This window comes from Artemia franciscana, chromosome 18 (genome assembly GCF_032884065.1).
Source record: "Artemia franciscana chromosome 18, ASM3288406v1, whole genome shotgun sequence".
Lineage (NCBI taxonomy): Eukaryota > Metazoa > Arthropoda > Branchiopoda > Anostraca > Artemiidae > Artemia > Artemia franciscana.
This window is the reverse complement of record NC_088880.1, coordinates 10712193-10737482: the sequence shown is the minus strand read 5'-3', so window position 1 is coordinate 10737482 and position 25290 is coordinate 10712193. Positions and strand designations below refer to the sequence as shown.

Genomic DNA, 25290 nt, shown 5'->3' with positions numbered 1-25290 from the left:
AGGTTCCCCACCCCAAACTCCCCCCAATGTTACCAGATCCGGTCGGGATTGAAAATAAGAGCTTTAAGACACGATATCCTTCTAAATATAAAATTTCATTGAGATCCGATCACCTGTTCGTAAGTAAAAAATACCTCATGTTTTCTAATTTTTCAGAATTAACCCCCCCCCCCCCAACTACCCCAAAGAGAGTGGATCCGTTTTGGTTATGTTAATCATGCATCTAGGACTTGTGCTTATTTTTCCCACCAAGTTTCATCCCAATCCCTCCACTCTAAGTGTTTTCCAAGATTTTAGACTTCCCCCTCCCAACTCCCTCCCAATGTCACCAGATCCGGTCGAGATTTGAAATAACAACTTTGAGACGCGATATCCTTCCAAACATCAAATTTCATTAAGATCTAATCAACCGTTCGTAAGTTAAAAATACTTCATTTTTTTCTATTTTTTTTAATTAAAGGGCCCCCACTTCCCCCCAGATGGTAAATTAGGCAAACGACTATTTCTAAGTTACTATCGACGAAGTGGCAATCGTTATGGTCGGTGATCAGTTTTTACCTCGAGATATTATTCTTCATAAGCAAAATGCTCAGTTGGAAAGAATTGCTGAAACTCATCGATGCTACGATGCCCTACAATATCCTATTATTTTTTAGGATGGAGCCGACGGCTATCACTTTAATTATAAATTGATAGATCCATCCACTAACAAACAAACTGATAAGAAATGCAGTGCAATGAATTATTATTCCTATAGACTAATGATTCGTCTCAATGACTAAAATTGCACATATTTTAATATGGCTACATGATAAAATGACTTCTAATGAAACTGACGATGTGATTTCCGCTTAAATACCTGATAAAAATGTCGATAAGGGCTTATATGATATTGTGGTAAAAAATATGATACATGGACCTTGTGTTGCACTGAATGAAAAATCACCATGCATGGCCAAAGGAAGGTGCACAAAGTAATATCCTCGACTTTTAGTACCCAACACAATGACCGGCAATGATGGTTACCTACTATATAGAAGAAGATCTACTGAAAATGGCGGTAAAACAGCAATAATAAAGAACCATAACGGTACCACCATCGAAGTAGATAACCAGTAGGTTGTCCCATATTCACCTTTATTATCAAAAACATTTAATGCACACATAAACGTTGAATACTGTAACTCTGTAAAGGCAATAAAATACATATCATGAAAAGAGAAATCACCAATGCAACAGCACAAACACATAAAAAGAAAAAAAAAGAGACAGCAGGAGAAAAGGAAGACTGTTTTTCTAAATTAGTGATTAATATAGACCAGCACTTGAATGAGGCCTTAACCCTACTCATCCATACAATCACATAGGTCAAACAGCATAGCCAAACACAATCAACCATAAAGAATAATCCATGGACAGGCAGTCATGTCGTCAATAAGTATAATTTACCAAAAAATAAGTCGTCATTTACCAAACAATAGAAAAAATAATAAAGACAAATAATTCAGAGGCAACAACCCAACACAAGGGCTCATCAAAGTCAACAAAGGCAGCGACATGGCAGTTTTTATTGCAGTCCAAAATCAGTGATATCGATGAAATCGTACAATATCACGCTGGAAGATACATAAGCAGTAATGAAGCTGTTTGGCGAATTTTTTCATTTCCGATACATGAACGAAGCTCAGCTGTTTTTCACTTAGCGGTACATTTACAGAATGGACAACGTTTTTATTTTTTGGAATCCAACGTGCAACAAAGAGCCCTGAATCCACCGTATACAACGTTAACTGCTTTCTTTTCGTTATCTCAAAATTATTCTTTTGCATAAAAACTGCTGTATACTGAAGTACCTTTGTATTACACGTGGAATGCTAAAAAGGAATCATTTGAACATCGAAAACAGGGTAAATCAGTCAACGGCCAACCTAACATCTTCAAAGATACCATGATAAGAAGACTCACAACCCTTCACCCCAATCAACATGAATACTTCTTTCTCCACCTGCTTTTGGTGAATGTTCCCGGTCCGACGTCTTTTGAGTATTTGAGAACTGTGTACGGTACTATACATGACACTTACCGTAGTGCATTCCAAGCTCTGATTTTATCGGAGAATGACCAACACTGGGATAAGTGCATCAATGACGCGTGCGAAACGTCAACTCCAAGTCAGACTCGTGCATTGTTTTGAATCATACTAACAATTTGCTCTCCTTCAGCTCCTAGAGAGTTATGAGAGAAATATAAATCGAAAATGGGCGAGGATATACTCCATCAAAAACGGTTCGAAACATCAGATATGACCTTTGATTTTACATCAGAAATTTATAACTTCACTTCAGTTATTAATGAAGATTTATGCGTATATATGGCAAACAAAGCTCTTGAGGATTGGGGAATGCCTTCACCTAATCGCAACGCTGCTGTTTCGACATGTGTAGAATTGGCTCGTGAACAAAGTTACAACACGAACGATCTATTGTCGTATGTACAAAATAGTATTTCTAAGTTAACGTCTGATTGAAAAGACATTTATGATAAGATAATGTATTGTGTAGATAACAACGTTGGAGAAATCTTCTTTTTGGATGCGCCAGGAGATACTGGTAAAACGTTTGTGATAAAATTGATTCTGGAATAATTCGATCAAAAATGACATAGCGTTGGCAATTGCGTCGGCCAGAATGGCCGCAACATTGCTGCCTTGTGGAAGAACTGCTCATTCCGTTTTGAAATTGCCTCTGAATTTGCATTTTACAGAAACTCCCACGTGGAATATTTTCCAATCATCTGGGATGGGTAGAGTATTGCAGTAATGCACACTTATTATTAGGGACGATTGCACAATGGCACACAAAAAATTGCTCGAGGCTCTGGAGCAATCATTACGAGATTTGCGAGGACATTTGAAACCCTTAGGCAGCACATTAATATTCCTTGCGGAAGATTTCAGGCAAACATTATCTATAATACCTAGATCAACCCCTGCGGACGAAATGAATGGGCACATTTTATTCTAATTTATGGGCACACATAAAGACAGTAAAATTAACTATAAATATGCGTGTCCGATTGCAAAACGATGACTCTGGTGAAATATTTTCAGATCAGTTGCTAGCAATTGGAAACGGAAAGCTCCCAGTAGACTCAATTTAAGGACGTTTAAACTGCCCGCTGCATTCTATAATTTAGTGACGTCCAAAAATGAATTGGTTGGAAAAGCTTTTCCGAATATTCTAACCAATTATAAAAATCATAAATGGCTCAGTGAATCAGCAATTTTGGCAGCCAAGAATAAAGACGTCCGCGAAATCAACAATATTATTTTGACCATGAAGTTTTTTTTCAAACTTTGTATTTGTGTCCCTGTGTCCCGGTCGTCATTTATATTCCCTGTTTCCCGGTCGTCATTTGTGTCCCGGTGTCTCGGTCTGTGATTTCTCTTTGAGTGTCCTGGTTGTCATTTATATGCGTTGTGTCCTGGTGTCCCGGTCGTCATTTGTGTCCCGGTGTCCCGGTCTGTACATACATTCGTTTCTGAATTGGTCTTTTTTTAGTCTTGAGTTTTTTACCTTTTTTTTTAGTTTTTTTTTAGTTATACCTCATGATTCTAATGATTTCCCTTGAGCTTTGTTGATGGTGATTGCTAATCAAACATTCCCTGTGTCCCCGTCGTCATTTATACATCCCCCTATGCTATTTCCTATGTCCCGGTGTCCCGGTCGTCATTTGTGTCCTGATGTCCCGGTTTGTAATTTCGTCAGTCGACAAACATGACGTCAGTCGACACACGAACATTCCCTGTGTCCCCCTCGTCATTTATATAACCCCTGTGCCCCCCGGAGTCCCCGTTGCAGTTGTGTCCCTGTGTCTCGGTCGTCATTTATATTCCCTGTGTCCCGGTCGTCATTTGTGTCCCGGTGTTGCGGTCTGTATATACATTCGTTTTTGAATTTGTATTTGATGAGATAAATTTTTGTGTTTTTCCCCTTTTTTCTGTTTAGTTTTTTTCGGTTTTTACTTTTTTTTTAGTTTTTTAGTTTTTTTCTTTTTTCTTTTTAGTTTTTTTTTGTAGTTTTTACCTTTTTATTTTTTTTTATTTTTACTTTCCTTTTTTTAGTTTTGTTTTTCTCCTTTATTTTTCAATTTTTTTCTTTTTTTTCTTTTTTAGTCTTTTTAGTTTTTTATTAGGTTTTAGTTTTTTTTCTTTTTAGTTTTTTTGTATTTTTTACCTTTTTTTAGTTTTTTTTAGTTTTTTTACGTATGTCCTGGTCGTCATTTATATTCTCTGTGTCCCGGTCGTCATTTGTGTCCCGGTGCTTTGTTGATGGTGATTGCTAATCGAACATTCCTTGTTTCCCGGTCGCTTTCTCTTTGAGTTTCCCGGTCGTGATTTATATTCCTTATGTCCCGGTGTCCCAGCCGTCATTTGTGTCCCGATTTCCCGGTCTGTAATTTCGTCACTCGACACACACATATGACGTCACTCGACAGACACACACACACACACACAGACAACTTATTTTTATATATATAGAAGATAGATAGATAGATAGATAGATAGAGAAGTTGTTTGTGTACTGACGTCATGTTTGTCGACTGTGGACTGACGTCATGTTTGTCGACTGACGTCATTATTGAGCATTATGCCGTCATGAAGTTGTTTGTTGACTGACGTCATATTTTTTGACTGTATATGACGTCATTATCAGTATATAAGAAGGCCTTTCAAAGAGAAATTTTTAGTATTGGATCCTAATATGACAGAAGAAACAGCCAAGGAAGCTGTTCAAAGAGTTAATTTAAAGAGAAATTTTAGTAAAAATCCTGCAATGGCAGAAGAAACAGCCGAGGAAGCTGCTCAAAGAGTTAATGCCAAATGGCTTGCGGCTAAAGAACGCAAAACCGCGTAGTTAGATGAAAATCAACCTGGACAGCGAGAGTCAAAACCTATCAAAACTGAAAATGATAGCGATGATGATTGGGTTTGGGATTTTGACTTGGATAAGGTCATCAATGCCTACCAGATTCTGGTTAAAGAAACAAAGGTTCGGCGATATGTATTTCATAGTGACGAAAGACAAGCCAAGGTAAAACAAACCAAACAACTTGAAAGTGATACCGATGATAAAAAAAAAAAACGACGTTGAAAGGACTATCGCTTCCCATTTGTAACATATTTTCCACAAAAATAATAATTTAGCACTTCTGTCCAAAACAGCAATCGAATTGGCACCTACTGATACGCAACTATCAACGAAGTGACAATCATTATGGTCGGTTATCAGTTCTTACCGCGAGATATTATTCTTTATAGGTGAAACAATCATTTGACAAGAATTGCTTAAACTCATCGATGTAACGGTACCCTACAATATCCTATCATTTTTTGGGATGGAGCCGACGGCTACCACTTTAATATTAAATTGATAAATCCAGCCACTAACAAAGAAATGGATAAGAAAACGGCTAAAAAGGTCAGATATGACCTTAGACTTTACAACAGAAAAATTTATAACTGCACTTTAGTTATGATTGAAGATTTGTGCTTATTTATTGCAAACAAACTTCTCAAGCATTTGGGAATGCCTTCATCTAATCGTACTGGTTCTATGTCTACATGTGTAGAAGGGGATCGTGAACAAAGTTACAACACAATTGATCTATTGTCGTTTGTTACAGATCGGGACACCGGGACACAAGGAATATAAATGACGACCGGGACACTCAAAGAGAAATTACAGACCGGGACACCGGGACACAAATGACAAGCAGGACACAGGGAATATAAATGACGACCGGGACACTCAAAGAGAAATTACAGACCGAGACACCGGGACACAAATGACGACCGGGACACAGGGAATATAAATGACGACCGGGACACAGGGACACAACTACAACGGGAACGCCAGAAGGGCTCATGGGGGATATATAAATGACGACGAGGACACAGGGAATATTCGATTAGCAATTACCATCAACAAAGCCCAAGGGCAATCATTAGAAAAATGCGGTGTAGATCTGAATACGGATTGTTTTCCCATGGACAATTATATGTTGGATGTTCAAGAGTCGGTAAACCTGACAATATATTTATATGCACAGACAATGGGACAGCGAAGAATATTGTATATTCGCAAGTTTTATATAGTTAAAAACATATATATATCTATCTATATTCACAGGTGGGACACAGGGACACAATTACAATGGCGCGTAACTAATATGGCATGTAACGACTTACGCGCGCGGGGGGCTTTGGGTGGTGGTGAAGCACCCCCACCAACAGCTATTTTTGTATATTCGCAAGTTTTACGTAGTTAAAAATATATATAAATCTATCTATAACCACAGGTGGGACACAGCGACACAACTACAATGGCACGTAACTAATACGGCGCGTAACGACTTACGTGCGTGGGGGGCTTGGGGGTGGGGGTGTTGCGAAGTTTAAAAAAAACTTCATCTTAATATGTAAAGTTGTGTAACACAAATATCATTTGGCGAGAAATTATAACATGTATGTTTTTAAAAGCTGCTTTTCCTTGATATGATGTCATATTTGAGGGATTGCTGCCTCATTGCATGAGGTTTTTTCTTTACAAGATGCCTCTGTTAACCATTACCTTAAGTTCAGAAAACCAATATTATAAGAGCGTGGTTCTATTCCATCATTCCATCCTGTCATGTTCTGGCGCGGAGTACCTGCTTTAAGCAGTCTAACGTGCTTAAAGTGAACGTATCGGCAATTTAGAATGACAATTTACAGCATAAGAATGAGATCATAACGGCAATTTACAACATAATTTCTTTGAACTAGAAAAGATAATAGCTTAAATAGTCACGCTTGTGAATAAACACAAAATTAAGGACGGCTATTACGTCAAATCTGTGTCCTATGTAAAAATTCCTGGACTTGAGCAGTGCAAGACTGCAACACGTAAAAGTTATGATGAACCGATCAGAATGACAATTTTTGCATAATTCCTTTAGATTAGAAAAGATAGAAGCTTAAATAGTCAAGCTGGTGAATAAACACAAAATTACGAACGACTGTTATTTAGATTATGTGTCCTGTGTAATATTTTCTGGACTTGAACAGTGCAAGACTTCAACGTGCAAAAGTTAAGGAACCGATCAGAATGACAATTTACAAAGTAATTTCTTTAAATTAGAAAAGATACAAGCTTAAATAGTCATGCCTGTGAATAAACACAAAATTACGGACGACTGTTGCATAGATTCTGTCTCGTATATAAAATTTCAATGACTTGAGCAGCGGAAGATTTTAGCACGTGAAAGTTATAATGGAACGATAAGATTGACAATTTACATCATAATTTCCTTAAATTAGAAAATGTACTATATTGAATGTACTATATAGTACATTATTAGAAAACGTACTATATGAAAAGTAGTTTCCCCTTTAAAATGGAATTAGTCAAACGATGCAAAGATGCATAGCGTGGACCTTCGACTTTAATTGAATAAGTTTCTTCGACCGCGAGGGGAGGTTGGAAATGAGGAAGGGGAAGCTCACCTCCTATACAGAACAAATTCTGCTGATTTTGGGGTTTAATGTTACTCTTTACTTTCATAATAACAGTGCATACCAGAAATATTCCTACAAATCAAGAGGGAATAAGCAGTAATGCAGAATATTTTAGTCGTTTATTCTTTCATTTGCAGCTATTCTTTTCTTTCACACTTAAATTGTAACTGACTGTTTGTAACCAGGGTTGCCACCATGGGTAGACTCTAAAGTTTTAAAATTGCCAAAATTTGCGCACTACACAGTGATTTTCGATACCATTGTAAAAAAATTGACTGTAATAGTGTTAAAATAACATTTTCATGCTATTTTAGTAACGCTGAGTACGGGCCTCAGGGTTATATATAATGAAATAATGCTAAAATAGCACTTTCCTACTACAGGTGGAAACTGTATTCGTAACTCCTGTCATTGACTAGAATCAACACTTACTCACTTGGGGTTTTTTATATTTGATACACCAATTTTATGCACAAGCCACATTATAGTCATATTTGTCAATAAAATCAAACCTACGCATGACTACATCGCCAATGATGAACGTCGTTCGTAGTTTTTAGAGTTGAATATTGTTTAACTTTCAATCACAAAATCTTTGATTGCCGATTCAGAGTTGAGATTTAAGGTAAAATTTTTTAAAACTGGAAAAAATAAAAGCCTTGAATAGTAATTTTTTTATCTGTAACAGAATTCCGAAAGAAGTTAAGGAGACACAGCATTAGTAGAGAAAAGTGAAAAAGATTGACACTGGTGCAAAATTTTAAAGCCAAATTTTTACAATTTGGATTTTCCGCTTCTGAAATACAAGAGTGGCACGAAACTAAAAAAAAATCCCATGCCATTAACAAGGCTTCTCTTTTTTCTCGACAGTTGTGACTATGGTGTGGCTTGGGCATTAAGATTTTTACAAAAGTGGTGTTAGTACATTTAAAAAAGACTCCATTTAAGTTCCTCTGGAAAATTTACTTAGTCTTAGTGACAATCTGACTGGCAATCTGAAAATCGCCTTAGTGACAAGCAGCTAACTCTCAAAATTCAGACCTTGTCAGAACTATAGTACGAAATATGGTTTACTTTACTCTAATATAAACAGCTGCATTCAGCAATATAATAACAGCTGCATAGTTGACAGAATATAATAACAGCTGCATAGTTGACTGAATATATTAACAGCTGCATAGTTGACTAATATAAACAGCTGCATAGTTGAAGGACAAAATGGACTGACAGAGTGCAGGTCGAAGGAATTTTAAAGTCAAGAAATATAAAATGCAATAAACCTTGGCTTTTTTCAAAAGGTAGAGCATGGTTGATCACTGTATGGTAACGACTATGGTAAGGTTTGGCACGATTAGATTTCAATTTTGTATATGTATTAGCCTTTGGATAGTTTTTGCAGCCTCATTTACTCCTTCTTTTAATATTTACACTGATGAATTGTTGCTTTATGGTGGGACTATTTCGGACATTCCTCGTGTACAACGCAGGTATCAAATTTTTCTGTACTAAAGCCGACTACCTTAATTCTAGATGGCGTTCGTCGAACACCACTAACGACATAGTAATAAGTCATCCAGTGACAGATTTCGAATTCTTTTATGAGCCTTTCTATGTTTCTTTGGATGTAGTGCCACCACACGATGAACGTTTTATTGGATATGGATTCACAAGAAATACACAGGTAAGATTATCTACCGGTAATCATATACATATCTACCGGTACTTTCATTTGTTGGAAATTAAGAAAATGCACTAATTTAAATTGCTTTTATAGTGTGAGATACAGGCAAGTACATATATGTAGGACTTAAGGAAAGGGTCTGGACCTGATCCTCCAAAAGCAAGACGTAATTTTTACAGGGAAATTATTGTTTCTTCATTCTTTGCTTTTGAAGTGTTCCCTCGGATATCCTTTCTGCAATAGTATCATCTTCATTACTCAGCCTTAAAACTACAGTACTTCTTTCAATATAATAATAATAATAATAATAATTTATTTATCACCCACTTCACAAAACAGAGGTTAAGTGGAGTAAAATACAAAAGAAAAACAGCAAAAGTAACGCAAAAGAAACAAATTTAATCACATACAGAAAAAAGACGGATAAGGCGATGAAAACATCCTAGCCTATAAAGCGCTTCAATAGCTAGCTTCGCAGATAATTTTTCGAAAGCACCAGTAATATCTCTCGCACAATACTTTTTAACCAGTTTTGTATTCCGGTAAGAACGAGGTAGATATAAAAGATATTTGCAATACCGGTTTATACGTTTATGCGAATACGTTTTAGATCACCAGTCAACAGAAGTGGCCTAATACCAGAACAGAAGAGCACAGAATGATCACAAAAATTTGAGTAAAGCCGAGTTAGCGCTCTTCTCTTATAGTGTCCACGATTTGCTACAATCTTAGAGTAACCGAGCCTCAGGTTATCACTAATATCTTTGACAGCACGAGACCGGAGAGCATTCATAGAATCGCAAACTGTTATACCAAGCCAACTAAACGATTTAACCCGAGGAATACTAAAACCACCGCAGTATAGTAATTCTGAACAATTATTACCGTTGAAAACAAGAAACTCGCACTTGTCAATATTTAGGTACAGGCCGATATCACGGAAAGCAGAAGTAACTGACATCACTGAACGGGCAAGACCAGACTCACTCAGTTTGACTAATCAGAAGAAGGACATCCGTATAAGCCAGATATGAGATATCAGATGGTCCTAGTAGGCATGTAGTCGACATTTTTGATAATACATTTTCAATGCAAGCATTAAAAATATACGGCGAAAGAACTCCCCCTTGTCTTACACCGCAACGAACAGGGATATGAGCAAGATAAGAATTATCTAATGACTTAAGGCGAAGTGCAGAATGGGAGTACCAAAAACAAAGCACGTGAATTACCGACGGATTTACTCCTCTCTGGCATAATGCTCTCCATGCTTGAGTATGACAAATACTGTCAAATGCTTTAGACAAGTCTAGGGTTGCGAAATGAAGTACGCGACGAGTGCGATGGGCATCTTTTAATAAAGAAGTCAAAGCACAGTGAGCATGCTGACAGCCTAGCCCAGATCTAAAATCAAATTGATTATCATCATTTAGAGCAAGCTTAGTGATATAAGGTAGTAGGAGGTGTTCAAAAAGATTGCTAAGAGTACAAGTTACGGGCCTATAAGAACTACAAGAAACCGGATCTTTTCCTTTTTTTAGAAGTGACGTAACGCTACCGCATAAGAACGAGTCGGGCACACACGAACTACACAAATACATTTGAAAAAACAGTTGGAGATGAGATACCAGTCCAAAAGAATTCGGAACAAGATTCAAACACTAATCCCATCAGTATCCAAAGATTTTGATTTTAAACCCTTAATACCCTTAACAATAGCCCACTTTTCAACTGGAATCACATGTCTCTGACATAAACGTGACGGCAAATTTTTTTCAAGCAAACACGAGAAACGCTTATGCACTGCATAATTAACTTCCGAAAATATTTTTGAATAATGTTCGATCCAAGATGGACGAGATATAATATCACTAGAACTTGCATCCGGAAACTTGGCAGAATTTATCACTTTTCGCCACTCACTATTACTTTTCGGAAAAGTTTCCCCGGAGTAACGAACGGCACGAAGATGGCGTTTATATTTGAGTTTCGTCTTTTGTTTTAGATCAAATACAGTACCCCGAAAAGGTCGACCACAGGCAGACCAGATTCTTAACCAGAATTTGGCCTTATTCTTGACTTTTTCAGCAAATTTATCACACTTCCAAATTGGTTTTTGGGTATTCCGCCTGACACGGATCAGCGGGATGGCCACATCTTCAGCTTGCTTTATACATAAGATAATGTCACGATAATAGCGATTCAAATAAGCACGAGCATTGTCTAATAGGGTACGCATTTGTGCAAAGAAGATGGAAAGGGACACGTACGGTGGCCAGTAGAGCTCCAAGTGTAGCAAGGTAAAGAGGCATGTTCGCACTAGACCAATCACGTTTTTCAAACCACTTATGTGACATTGAGGGTTGGTTCGAGTATATGTCAGAAGTAACCATAATATCAAAATACAGAGGTAAATGATCATAATATCTCTCATCTTTATCAACATATACTGCTGAAGTTTGTAATGAATGATAGTAGATACAGAGGACTAAATTTGAGACAGAACCACTACAGTGGATATATGTAAAAGTGAGGTCTTACGTTGGGACCTTAAATACTGAGGGTAGACACTGAAAAAGCGCTTCCTTTCGTGTAGAGGAAACGGTGATGTCACAGTTTAAGTCGCCTATAAGCACCCACTTGTATCCCAGACGCTCAATACCAGATATGAGAGTCTTTAATTTATTGCAGGCATTCACATAGCTGGAGAAGGAAGAAACAGATCTTCTATCATGGGGCAAATAGCCGTTGATTATGATCACGTCTGCAAGTCGGATTGCAAGATAGTGTTCAGAGGATTGGTAGTAGCTAGGAGACAAATAACTAGGCAGAGATTGCTTAATTATACAGGCACGACCGCCAGAAGGCCTGCCTCGGGTACGTCGGGCATTCGTGATGAAAACAGCATGTTGAAAACTTCACCTTAGAAAGTTTACACTGCAACTTGGGAGCAGGTGTTCTTGTAAGAGAACAACATCATGATTAGCTAGTTTCTCATCAAGGCTTAACATTTTATCATTTGTCCCATTGATGCTGAAAGAGCAAACTGAGACTTTATACTCATTCATGATTGCAAGCGAGAAGGTCTCGGAGCTTTGGAATTAGCAAGAGCCTTTAGTTTGGAGCAACGAAAACTGTAAGCAACATGATCTTCACTACAATTTGCACACTTTGGGGTGTTACTGCAAGGCGAGTCACTGGAGTTCATATGGGGACCAGAGCACCGTGAGCATTTGAAGTTTTTATCGGGACATTTTGCAGCAAGGTGGTAAGGTGATTGACGTTTTCTACAGCACTTAGGAATTCGCCGATATTTTCGCACTCGAAATAGTTCATGGCCTATCTTCAGTCCAGATTTAAGGGCCGAGGAAAGAGAAATTTCGTCTTCGAACGTAATTTTCACACAATTTGAGCTCCCAATTCTCATAGCGTCTCGAACACCCCTGCAAGTCTTAAAAGGCGCAAGATCAAGATCTTGTGCAACGCCTTTCATGATACCAAAAAACTTTTTCTCCACCATTTTTGCTTCACAATCACGAAAAACCGAGCACGCAGATTTGCAAAAGTCAGCAGCGGCCATGCTATCGATCTTCACAATCAATTTATCATCAGAGGCTTGCACATTATCAATGCACTCGTGACCAGAAATACAGTCAATTCTTTCCTTCCGTTTAGATGCATTATCGATATCATGTGGTACATTCGTGATTATAACAGTGGCTTTGCTTATATCACCACCGGAAGCACTGCTCGGGAGGCTGGGAAAATTCAGATCATAAGCTGACATTTTCTCATTAACTTGCGAAAGAGTCTGTTGAATTCCATTAAGCTTAGAAGCTATCCTGGAGTAAGCAACTGCTGGAATATAGGGAACTTCGGCTGGGGAACGGATAATAAAGACGGGCATGTCCTCAGAAGGACTCTGATTTTGAAGAAGTTCTAACATGTCTTTCAAATGATTCAAATATGCGTTTGAACCCGTGCGCCTTGGATAGGGCTCGGTCAATTTCGACAACGAATCCCACAGGATTTTCTTCCATTTGGCAATATCACTTGACTCGAAGAATTCGACCGCAAATTTTAAGATCACTGTAGCTTCGACACCTTTTTCATTATTATACTGCAGAAAGTTCAGAACCCGGGTATAAACAAAGCAGTCCGTATCCGAATCAGAGTCCATTTTCATGAAAATAGTCTGTTAATCCAATTCCGAGTCAAAAACATAACCATGGGCAAAACACGTCTTAACCGCACTAAAGCTGAATGGTAGTTGGCTAAATTTCAGAATCTCAAAATGCCAATAAGCGAGGGAAGCGTAGGCTCCTGCTATCTATTCTCCGCAATTTAAGGGAGACACACTCCCAGCAGGTACAACAGCGCTTGCTACAGAAAACCTCCCCTCTTCTGCTCGCTTATAAGTAAAAATTTCCAAAAATAATTAATGAGTCTATATGATTTGATAATTATGACCATAGGATTATCTCTCGCTTACTGAAATACTGCGTAATAATTTTACTCAAGGTCATGAACTTTAATCCTTTGCCAGGTATTGCAAAATGTAACTAGTTCGCAGGGATTAAAATTCACTGAAAAAGCTCACTGGCTTGAAATTTATGATATCCAATTCTAGACAAATGTTTTCACCTTAAACTAAAATTCAACATATAAACCACTATTGTTGCTTTTTTTAAATTATTACCACCCCACAAGTGTCAAGCCACCTAAAAATATTGCTAATATGGTGAGAGGCTGAAATGATCCCCACGCACAGTATTTATGGGGGTGACTTTCAGTTGAGCCATTTCTTTATATATTTTAATCCTTGTGGAGTTCTTAATGGGGGACAAGGAAGGGAGGGGACAAAATTCCCAAAAGATAACTATTGGTACTAAAAATGAATTTTTTTTTTAAAGCAAATATAAACTCTACACCAAGAATCAATTGGAAAAAAAAAACAACAAACTTTAAAGCATTTGGGACAAAAGTAAAACTTTGGAATAGAGCGGGGGATGAAAAGGGGCAGCCCCCTATCTATACTGCAACACTGCCACTATCTAAAATATTTATCCTCAAAAGGTAATCCAGATAAGACCCAATAAGCTGTCACAATTTTTCGTAGAGCTGCCTGAAATAAAAAATTAAGTTGCACACAATTTTGGAATAAGGGAAACACAAGCAAACAGTCTTCGAAGGAACTAATTAATGAAATTATGTCTTTTGATAGCATTAAGGCCTTTACAAGAGTAAGGCCCTTGGTGTTTTCAGGGATGGATCTAGACCTATGAGTGCCCGGGACAAGAATAACATTTGACACCCTCTAGTCAACAACAACCTATTCTGCATACAAGCTTAAAGCTATCTTACTTTTCCAAAGAACACGTTTATTTATTGTATATTTATTTAATTGTGATGTTATCATTAACATATTTTTTTATACAAATCATAACATGTATAATAAAAAGTAGAAACAAACTCTAAAATTCCAGGTAACAACATTTTATTGGTGACACAGTACACATACAATTTCCATAACACATAGTCAGTCTTATCTTGTAGATTAATATTTAACTTAACGTGCTTTCATCGAAGCAAATGTCTTTATGTCTTCTTATAAAAGCTTTGGATAAACACCATGTTATATGTGGATTGTACTCAAACTGCTGCTTCACCGCCTTGTTTTTAAGATAGTTTGATTCTATTAAATTGCTTTAATTTAGCTTTGATTTGCTTTAATTTTAAATTTGCTTAACTTAATTAATTCAAGTTTTACTTGATCATTTCAAAAAGTGGCCTACGAGCCGACGCCAGCAAAAAGCTAGCGTCAGGGGCAGGCTACACCCTTCCCTCCTTTGATTCATCTCTGAGTGTTTGTGAACTCATCTAAGTGTCATCTACAAATATAACTGTTTTTGACTGCAAGTACATCCTATGCGGTAACAGACAATTTCCTATAATTTGTAGATCAAATTTGTTCATAATAAACTCATTTATTTATCATGTAAATAGAAAACATGTTTGAAACCTCAAAACCGTGGCAGGCTAGCTCAGTTGGGATAGGGTCCAAGTTAGAGGTCCTTTTTGTGCTTGAAAATTACAAATATTGAGAATATATTCATTTTGAACAAAAGGTGCATTTCGAGAGTAAAAAATCAATCCAAGACTAAAATTGTCGTGAAAATTGACAAACTAGAAGTGTGAGGGCTATTCTTTCAGGAGGGAGGGGATAAGCTGACTTTGAAGTGAGAGCTGGGGAATATAGTCATTTTCTTCCATACCCGAAAAAGAGTATAGGCTACGGTGGCTTTCATTTATTTTTTATGCCGGTAGGCTGTCAAGTAGGCTTATGCCTTTGAAGCTCTGCTTTTAGCTCTTAAAAATTATTTGTTGAACACATTTTTTTTATGCACAACTCAAAATATTTTTAATTTTAGGTTTACGAGATGTTCCTATCAGGGTGGAAGTTTTACGTCCTCTCACCTATCTTTCTAATTCATTGGGGGCTTCAAAGAAGATCTACAAGGCCCGGATGGCGAGAAAATGAGAACACGAAAAATAGAATCTTATTTACTAACTTTAAAAGAGAGCTAATAGCCCGATATAAGCTAGATATGAAAGTGTGAATGAAACTGTAGGAAAACTTAAATACTGGTTTTATATACTTTATTCGACTAGGCAATACAAATTTTATCGCCGAAAACTAATTTTAAGTGATTTATTATTGGGATCTAGATAGTTATTAAATAAAAAAAAACTAGTTTTTTTAACTGAAAGTAAGGAGCGACATTAAAACGAAAAACGAACAGAAATTACTCCGTATATGAAATGGGTTGTCCCCTCCGCGGTCCCTCGCTCTTTACGCTAAAGTTTGACTCTTTGCCACAATTCTACTTTTTAAAACAATTAAAAACTTTAGCGTAAAGAGCGTGGGACTGCGGAAGGGGACAACCCATTTCATATACCGAGTAATTTCTGTTCGTTTTAAGTTTTAATGTCGCTCCTTACTTTCAGTTAAAAAAACTACTTTTTTTATTTAATTTCTGAACGTTTTTGAATTAATGCATGTTTGATTTTGGCTCTCCGCACATAAACTATTGAAATGAAATTAGTATATTAATTTTTTTTTGGCTAAATGGCTTTCTCTTAGTTTTGATCAGACGATTTTGAGAAATAAGGGGTGGGGAAGGAGGCCTAGCTGCCCTCCAATTTTTCGGTTACTTAAAAAGGCTACTAGAACTTTTAATATCCAACGAACGTTTTTATTAGTAAAAAATATACGTAACTTAAGAATTAACTTACGTAACAAACTTTTATATTCTTATATTTTTATTATGTGTACGAGGGGGTTTGTACCCTCGTTAATACCTCGCTCTTTACACTAAATCGTAAGTTTTGTCCCAATTCTTTAAGAATGACCCCTGAATCAAAAAGGCCGTAGAATAAATAGTTGAAATCACTAAAAATATTTTAGCATAAAGAGCGAGGTATTTATCTCCTCCTAAATACCTCGCTCTTTATGCTAAAGTATTTTTAGAACCCCTCATATGCGTAATAATCTCTGTTCGTTTTAAATTTCAATGCTATTCCTTACTTTCATTTGAAAAAACGTTTTCATGTTTATTTTGTTTTTTATAGTAATGCTAGAAAATCCTGCGCCCTTTTCATTGAATTTTTCTTCCCCCATGACATATTCCTCAAAGGAAAGATCTTCCCACAATGCCCTCTCCCGTCAACCCCACCCCCCAAACCAAAATATCCCCATGAAAACGTCTGTACACTTCACGATAACCATTACTATATGTAAACACTGGTCAAAGTTTGTAACTTGCAGCCCCTCCCTCAGGGATTGTGGGGGAGTAACTCATTCCCAAAGACATAGTTATTATGGTTTTCGACTATGCTGAATAAAATGGCAATCTTAAAATTTTAATCTGTTGACTTTTGGAAAAAATGAGCATGGGAGGGGGCCTATTTGCCCTCCAATTTTTTGGTCACTTAAAAAGGGCACTAGAACTTTTCATTTCCGTTAGAATGAGCCATCTCGCGACATTCTAGGACCACTTGGTCGATAAGATGACCCCTGGAAAAAAAAAAAAAAAAAAAAACAAACAAACAAATAAACACGCACCCGTGATTTGTCTTCTGGCAAAAAATACAAAATTCCACATTTTTTAGATAGGAGCTTGAAATTTTTGCTATAGAGTTCTCTGATATACCGAATGCGATAGTTTGATTTTCGTTAGATTCTATGACTTTTAGGGGATGTTTCCCCCTTTTTTCCAAAATAGGGCAAATTTTCTCAGGCTCGTAACTTTTGATGACGAAGACTAAATTAATTGAAACTTAATATTTAGAATCAGCGTAAAAATTCGATTCTTTTGATGTATCTTTTAGCATCAAAATTCCGTTTTTTAGAGTTTCGTTTACTATTGAGCCGGGTCGCCCCTTACTACAGTTCCTTACCACGAACCATTTGAAAAGAAAATAATTCGGTATTTCGGGGCTTCTGACATTATTACTCCTTTGCGGAAGTTAGGCTCAAAATTGAAAAAAGGATTATATTTTTTCTCTGGGCCCCTTCCACCTCTTAGTTCGTTTATTTTCGTTAGTTGAGTTATGGTTGTGGTATATATGTTTTATCGCTCGTATAGTTGTGTTATTTTCAAATTATACTCCATAATAGAGAGGCTCCGAACACTCAGCATTGTATATTAAGCTCTTAATTTAACGTTTTTTCTAACGTGACCAGATTCGTCCTGCGCCCTTTTCATTGAATTTTTTTCCCCCATGGCATATTTCTCCAAGGAAAGATCCTCCCACATAGCCCCCTCCCTCAACCCTACCCCCAAAACCAGAAAAATCCCCCTGAAAACGTCTGTACACTTCCCAATAACCATTATTATATGTAAACACTGGTTGAAGTTTGTAACTTACAACCCCTCCCCCAGGGACTGTGGGGGAGTAAGTCATCCCCAAAAACATAGTTATTATGATTTTCGACTATGCTAAACAAAATGGCTATCTCAAAATTTTGATCCGTTGACTTTGGGAAAAAAATGAGCGTGGGAGGGGGCCTAGATGCCCTCCAATTTTTTTGGTCACTTAAAAAGGGCACTATAACTTTTCATTTCCGTTAGAATGAGCCCTCTTGCGACATTCTAGGATCACTTGGTCGATACGATGACCCCTGGGGAAAAAAACAAACAAACAAATAAACACGCACCCGTGATTTTGTCTTCTGGCAAAAAATGCAAAATTCCACATTTTTGTAGATATGAGCTTGAAACTTCTACAGTAGGGTTCTCTGATACGCTGAATCTGATGGTGTCATTTTCGTTAAGATCCCACGAATTTTAGGGGGTGTTTTCCCCTATTTTCCTAAATAAGGCAAATTTTCTCAGGCTCGTAACTTTTGATGGCTAAGACTAAACTTGATGAAACTTATATATTTAAAATCAGCATTAAAATGCAATTCTTTTGATGTAGCTATTGATATCAAAATTTAATTTTTTAGAAGTTTTGGTTACTATTGAGCCGGATCGCTCCTTACTACAGTTCGTTACCACGCACTGTTTGATAAATGAATTTCCACCGCGAGCTAATTCGGTTTAACATCAAATCAAAGCCGCTACTATCTAATAATTTTTTGGTTCACTACAACACACAAATAAAATAAAGGCAAAGAAAGGTACTTGTATGATATAGCCTTGATCCATTGACACATTGCAGAACTGGATTTTCCTTTAATTTCTTTCAGCTTAGCGTGAGACAAGACAAACAGAAGTGACACAACAAATGGGAAATATATAATTTGGGTTATATATTTGCACATCAAGTGTTTAGACACGGTGAAGTTAGAAAACAATTCTTACTTCATAATATGCAGAATAATTGTACCTAACACATCAAACATACAGATCCGCTATATCTTATTAAATATATAAGTTTCATCAAGATCAGTTATGCCCATCAAAAGTTACGAGCCTGAGAAAATTTCCCTCATTTTAGAAAATAGGGGGAAACGCCTCCTAAAAGTAATAGAATCTTGACGAAAATCACACCATCACATTCAGCACATTAGAAAACCCTTTAGTAGAAGTTTCAAGCTCTTATCTACAAAAATGTAGGGTTTGTATTTTTTGCCAGAAGGCAGATCACGGATGCGTGTTTATTTGTTTGTTTTTTTGTTGTTTTTTTCCCCAGGGGTGATCGTATCGACCCGGTGGTCTTAGATTTTTACGAGAGGGCTCATTCTAACGGAAATAAAAAGCTCTAGTACCCTTTTTAAGTGACCAAAAAATTGGAGGGCACCTAGGCCCCCTCCCATGCTAATTATTTTTCTAAAGTTAACGGATGAAAATTCTGAGATAGCCATTTTATTCAGCATAGTCGAAAAACCTTATAAATATGTCTTTGGGGACGACTTACTCCCCCACAGTCCCGTGGAAGGGGCTACAAGTTACAAACTTTGACCAGTGCTTACATATAGTGATGGTTATTGGGAAGTGTACAGACGTTTTCAGGGGGATTTTTCGGTTGGGGGGGAGGTATTGAGAAGAGAGGGATATGTTGGGAGAACTTCCCATTGAGGAATTTGTCATGGGGGAACACAAATTTCCATGAAGGGAGCGCAGGTTTTTCCAGCATTATTAAAAAAATAATAACAATGAAAAAATAAATATGAAAAAGTTTTGTCAACTGGAAGTAAGGAGCAGCATTAAAACTTAAAACGAACAGAAATTATTACGTATATGAGGGGCTCACCTCCTCCTAATACCTCGCCCATTACGCTAAAGTATTTTTAGTAATTTCAACTATTTATTCTCCGGCTTTTGTGATTCAGGGCTCATTCTTAATGAACTGGGACAGAATTTAAGCTTTAGTGTAAAGAGCGAGGTACTGACGAGGGGGTGACCTCTCATCTATCTATATATATAAAAATAAGTTGTCTGTGGATGTGTGGGTCTGTCTGTCGGGTGACGCCATGTTTGTGTGTTGACTGACGTCATGAAGTTAGTTGTCGTCATTTTTGTTATGACGGTGACGTCATTAAAGGTATTTAAGACATTCGTTCACGGAAAAATATTTAATTGTAAAATGACTAAAGAACCTACAATGGCAACAGCCGAGGAAGCTGCTCAAAGAGTCTATGCCAAAAAACTTGCTGCTGATAGAGATAGTAAGAAAAGAAAGCGTGCCGAGGAATCACAAGAACAGCAAGAAAACAGGCTTGCGGCTGATAGAGAAAGTAAGAAAAGAGAGCGTGCCGAGGAATCACAAGAACAGCAAGAAAACAGGCTTTCGGCTAAAGAACACAAAACCGCGCAGTTAGATGAAAATCAACATGGACAACGAGAGTCAAAACATATCAAAACTGAAAATAATAGCGATGATGATTGGGTTTGGGATTTTGACTCGGATAAGGTCATCAAAGCCCACCAGATTTAAATTAAAAAAACAAAGGTTCGGCGAAATGTACTTCATAGTGACGCTGAAAAATAAAGAAGAAAAAGAAAACTGAAAAAAGAAAAAAGGTAAAAAACTAAAAAAAAAAAAACTAAAAAGAAAAAAACACTCAAAGAGAAATTACAGACCGGGACACAAATGACGACCGAGATAGAGGGAATATAAATGACGACCGGGAACCTCAAAGAAAAAATTACAGACTGGGACACCCGGACACAAATCACGACCGGGACACAGGGAATATAAATGACGACCGGGACACAGGGGCACAACTACAACGGGGACGCTGGGGGCACAGGCGGGATATATAAATGACGATTGGGACACAGGGATTGTTCGAATAGAAATTACAGACCGGGACACCAGGACACAAATGACGACCGGGACACCGGGACACAGGGAATATAAATGACGACCGGGACACTCAAAGAGAAATTACAAACTGGGACACCGGGACACAAATGACGACCGGGACACAGGGAATATAAATGACGACTGGGACACAGGGACACATCATTAGAATAATGAGGTATAGATCTGAATACGGATTGTTTTTCCCATGGACAATTATATGTTGCATGTTAAAGAGTCAGTAAACGTGACAATCTATTTATATGCACAGACAATGGGACAGCGAAGAATTGTCTGTGGATGGATCAGGTGACGTCACCTGAAAAAACTGGATCAGGTGACGTCAAAACTGAAAAAACTAAAAAAGGCAAAAACTACAAAAAAAACTAAAAACTAATAAAAAAAATAAAAAAGCTAAAAAACTAAAAAAACTAAAAAAAGGCAAAAACTACAAAAAAAACTAAAAACTAATAAAAAAGCTAAAAAACTAAAAAAACTAAAAAAAGGCAAAAACTACAAAAAAAACTAAAAACTAATCAAAAAAATAAAAAAGCTAAAAAACTAAAAAAACTAAAAAAACTAAAAAAAGGTAAAAAACGAAAAAAACTAAAAACTAAAAAAAAAGGAAAAAACTGAAAAATAAGCTAAAATAAAGTTAAAAACCAATAAAAAACTAAAAAAAAACTGAAAAAACTAATAAAAAAAGTAAAAAAGCTAAAAAACTAAAAAAACTAAAAAAACTAAAAAAAGGTAAAAAACTAAAAAAAATAAAAAATAAAAAAAAAATAAAAAAAAGGAAAAAACTGAAAAATAAGCTAAAATAAAGGTAAAAACCAATAAAAAACTAAAAAGAAAAAAAGGAAAAAACTAAAAAAAATTTTCATCTAAAAAACTAAAAAAAACTAAAAAAGGTAAAAACTAAAAGAACTAAAAAAGAAAAAAATAAATGACGAAACTCAAAGAGAAAGCGACCAGGACAAAAGGAATGTTCGATTAGCAAATCAACAAAGCACCGGGACACAGGGAGTATAAATGACGACCAGGACATAAGTAAAAAAAAAAAACTATCTATATATATAAAAATAAGTTGTCTGTGGATCTGTGGATCGTGGATCAGGTGACGTCACCTGAAAAAACTGGATCAGGTGACGTCAAAACTGAAAAAACTAAAAAAAGGCAAAAACTACAAAAAAAACTAAAAACTAATAAAAAAAATAAAAAAGCTAAAAAACTAAAAAAACTAAAAAAAGGCAAAAACTACAAAAAAAACTAAAAACTAATAAAAAAGCTAAAAAACTAAAAAAACTAAAAAAAGGCAAAAACTACAAAAAAAAACTAAAAACTAATAAAAAAAATAAAAAAGCTAAAAAACTAAAAAAACTAAAAAAACTAAAAAAAGGTAAAAAACTAAAAAAAATAAAAACTAAAAAAAACTAAAAAAAAGGAAAAAACTGAAAAATAAGCTAAAATAAAGGTAAAAACCAATAAAAAACTAAAAAAAAAACTGAAAAAACTAAAAAAAGGCAAAAACTACAAAAAAACTAAAAACTAATAAAAAAAGTAAAAAAGCTAAAAAACTAAAAAAACTAAAAAAACTAAAAAAACTAAAAAAAGGTAAAAAACTAAAAAAAATAAAAAATAAAAAAAAACTAAAAAAAAAGGAAAAAACTGAAAAATAAGCTAACATAAAGGTAAAAACCAATAAAAAACTAAAAAGAAAAAAAGGAAAAAACTAAAAAAAATTTTCATCTAAAAAACTAAAAAAAACTAAAAAAGGTAAAAACTAAAAGAACTAAAAAAGAAATAAATAAATGACGACACTCAAAGAGAAAGCGACCAGGACAAAAGGAATGTTCGATTAGCAATCAACAAAGCACCGGGACACAGGGAGTATAAATGACGACCAGGACATAAGTAAAAAAAAAAATTAACAAAACTAAAAAGAAGTTAAAAACTACAAAAAAACTAAAAAGAAAAAAAAACTAAAAACTAATAAAAAAACTAAAAAATCTAAAAATCTAAATAAACTAAAAAAGAAAAAAAAAGGAAAAAAATAAAGGAGAAAAACAAAACTAAAAAACGAATGTATATACAGACCGGTACACCGGGATACAAATGACGACCGGGACACAGGGAATATAAATGACGACCGGGACACAGGGACACAACTACAACGGGGACACCGGGGGAAACAGGGGGATATAAATGACGACCGGGACAAAAAAACTAAAAAGAAAAAAAAACTAAAAACTAATAAAAAAACTAAAAAATCTAAAAATCTAAATAAGCTAAAAAATAAAAAAAAAGGAAAAAAATAAAGGAGAAAAACAAAACTAAAAAACGAATGTATATACAGACCGGGACACCGGGATACAAATGACGACCGGGACACAGGGAATATAAATGACGACCGGGACACAGGGACACAACTACAACGGGGACACCGGGGGAAACAGGGGGATGTAAATGACGACCGGGACACCGGGACAGGGAATGGTCGATTAGCAATCACCATCAACAAAGCTCAAGGGCAATCATTAGAATCATGAGGTATAGATCTGAATACAGATTGTTTTCCCATGGACCATTATATATTGCATGTTCAAGAGTCGGTAAACCTGACAATCTATTTATATGCAAAGACAATGGGAGAGCAAAGAATGTTGTATATTCGCAAGTTTTACGTAGTTAAAACCATATATATATATATATATATATATATATATATATATATATATATATATATATACTAGCTGTTGGGGTGGCGCTTCGCGCCACCCCAACACCTAGTTGGTGGGGGCGCTTCGCGCCCCCCCCCCAAGCCCCCCCGCGCGCGTAAGTCGTTACGCGCCATATTAGTTACGCGCCATATTAGTTACGCGCCATTGTAGTTGTGTCCCTGTGTCCCACCTGTGAATATAGATAGATTTATATATGTGTTTCAAACTACGTAAAAATTGCGAATATACAACATTCTTGGCTTTCCCATTGTCTGTCCATATACAAAGCCGTATGTACTAATAATGACTTCATATGCAAACGTTCTTTTTACAAACAAACAAACATGCATACACACAACTCGTTTTTATATAGATAGATAGATAGATAGATACAATACAAATTAACTACGTAAAACTTGTGAATATACAACAGTCTGTTCCGAAATACAACTAACTTCGTAAAACTTGAGAATATACAACATTCTTCGCTGTCCAATTCTCGCTGCATATAAATAGATTGTCAGGTTTACCGACCCTCGAACATGCAACGTACAATTGTCCATGGGAAAAACAATCAGTATTAAGATCAATACCACATTTTTCTAATGATTGACCTTGAGCTTTGTTAATGGTGATTGCAAATGCTAATCGAATTGGGAATTGCAATCTTTTAAATTGAAAAGGCAGATCTGTTGGAATCATGGGAATGCGAGGAATAAGAACAGCCTCACCCTCAAAAGGCCCTGTCAGGATTGTGGCCTCTATTAGGTTTTCCATTGTTTTTTTTACGGCAAGTCGAGTGCCATTGCAAAGCTTTGGTGGGTTTATGTTACGTAACAATATTATTGGTACGCCTATTTTTAGTTGTAGCACGTGTGGTGGAAACCCTGAAAGATCTATGGAATTTAAAAATTCAGATGGATAATTAACCGCTTCATTTGGTTCCAAAACTGTGTCGACTGACTTGTAAAGGACTGCCTGGTCTTGAATCTTGGTCAAAACAATATTGTTGATTTCGTGGACGTCTATATTCTTGGGTGCGAGAATCGCTCTTTCACTTAGCCATTTATTATTTTTATAATTTTTTAGAATATTCGGAAATATATTTTCAATCAATTCATTTTTGGACGTCACTAAATTACAGAAATCAGCAGGTAGTTGTATACGTCCTGAAATTGAGTCTACTGGGAGCTTTCCGTTTCCCATTGCTAGCAATTGATCTGAAAATGTTTGACCAGAGTCATCGTTTTGCAATCGGACACGCATATTTGTAGTTAATTTTAATGTTTTTACGTGTGCCCATAAATTAGAATTTTTCAGGCAAGCATTCATTTCGTCTGCAGGAGTTGATCTAGGTATTATAGGTAATGTTTGCCTGAAATCTCCTGCAAGCAATATTAATGTGCTGCCAAAGGGTTTCGAATTCCCTCTTAAATCTTTCAAGCATTGATCCAGAGCCTCGAGCGATTTTTTGTGTGCCATTGTGCACTCATCCCAAATAATAAGTTTGCATTGCT

At 36.2% G+C, this 25290-nt stretch overlaps 1 protein-coding gene across 3 annotated transcripts in view; it reads left to right on the top strand.

Moving 5' to 3' along the window:
• LOC136038595 (beta-1,4-glucuronyltransferase 1-like) overlaps window positions 1-15936 on the top strand; it is a 67758-nt gene extending 51822 nt beyond the window's left edge. For all 3 annotated transcript variants that reach the window (XM_065721798.1, XM_065721799.1, XM_065721800.1), the window contains exons 3-4: window positions 9089-9239; window positions 15671-15936. In XM_065721798.1, the coding sequence (XP_065577870.1) occupies window positions 9089-9239; window positions 15671-15859 (340 nt within the window). In that variant the 3' untranslated portion in view covers window positions 15860-15936. The remainder of the gene's footprint in view (window positions 1-9088; window positions 9240-15670) is intronic.
• Window positions 15937-25290: the final 9354 nt, after the last annotated feature.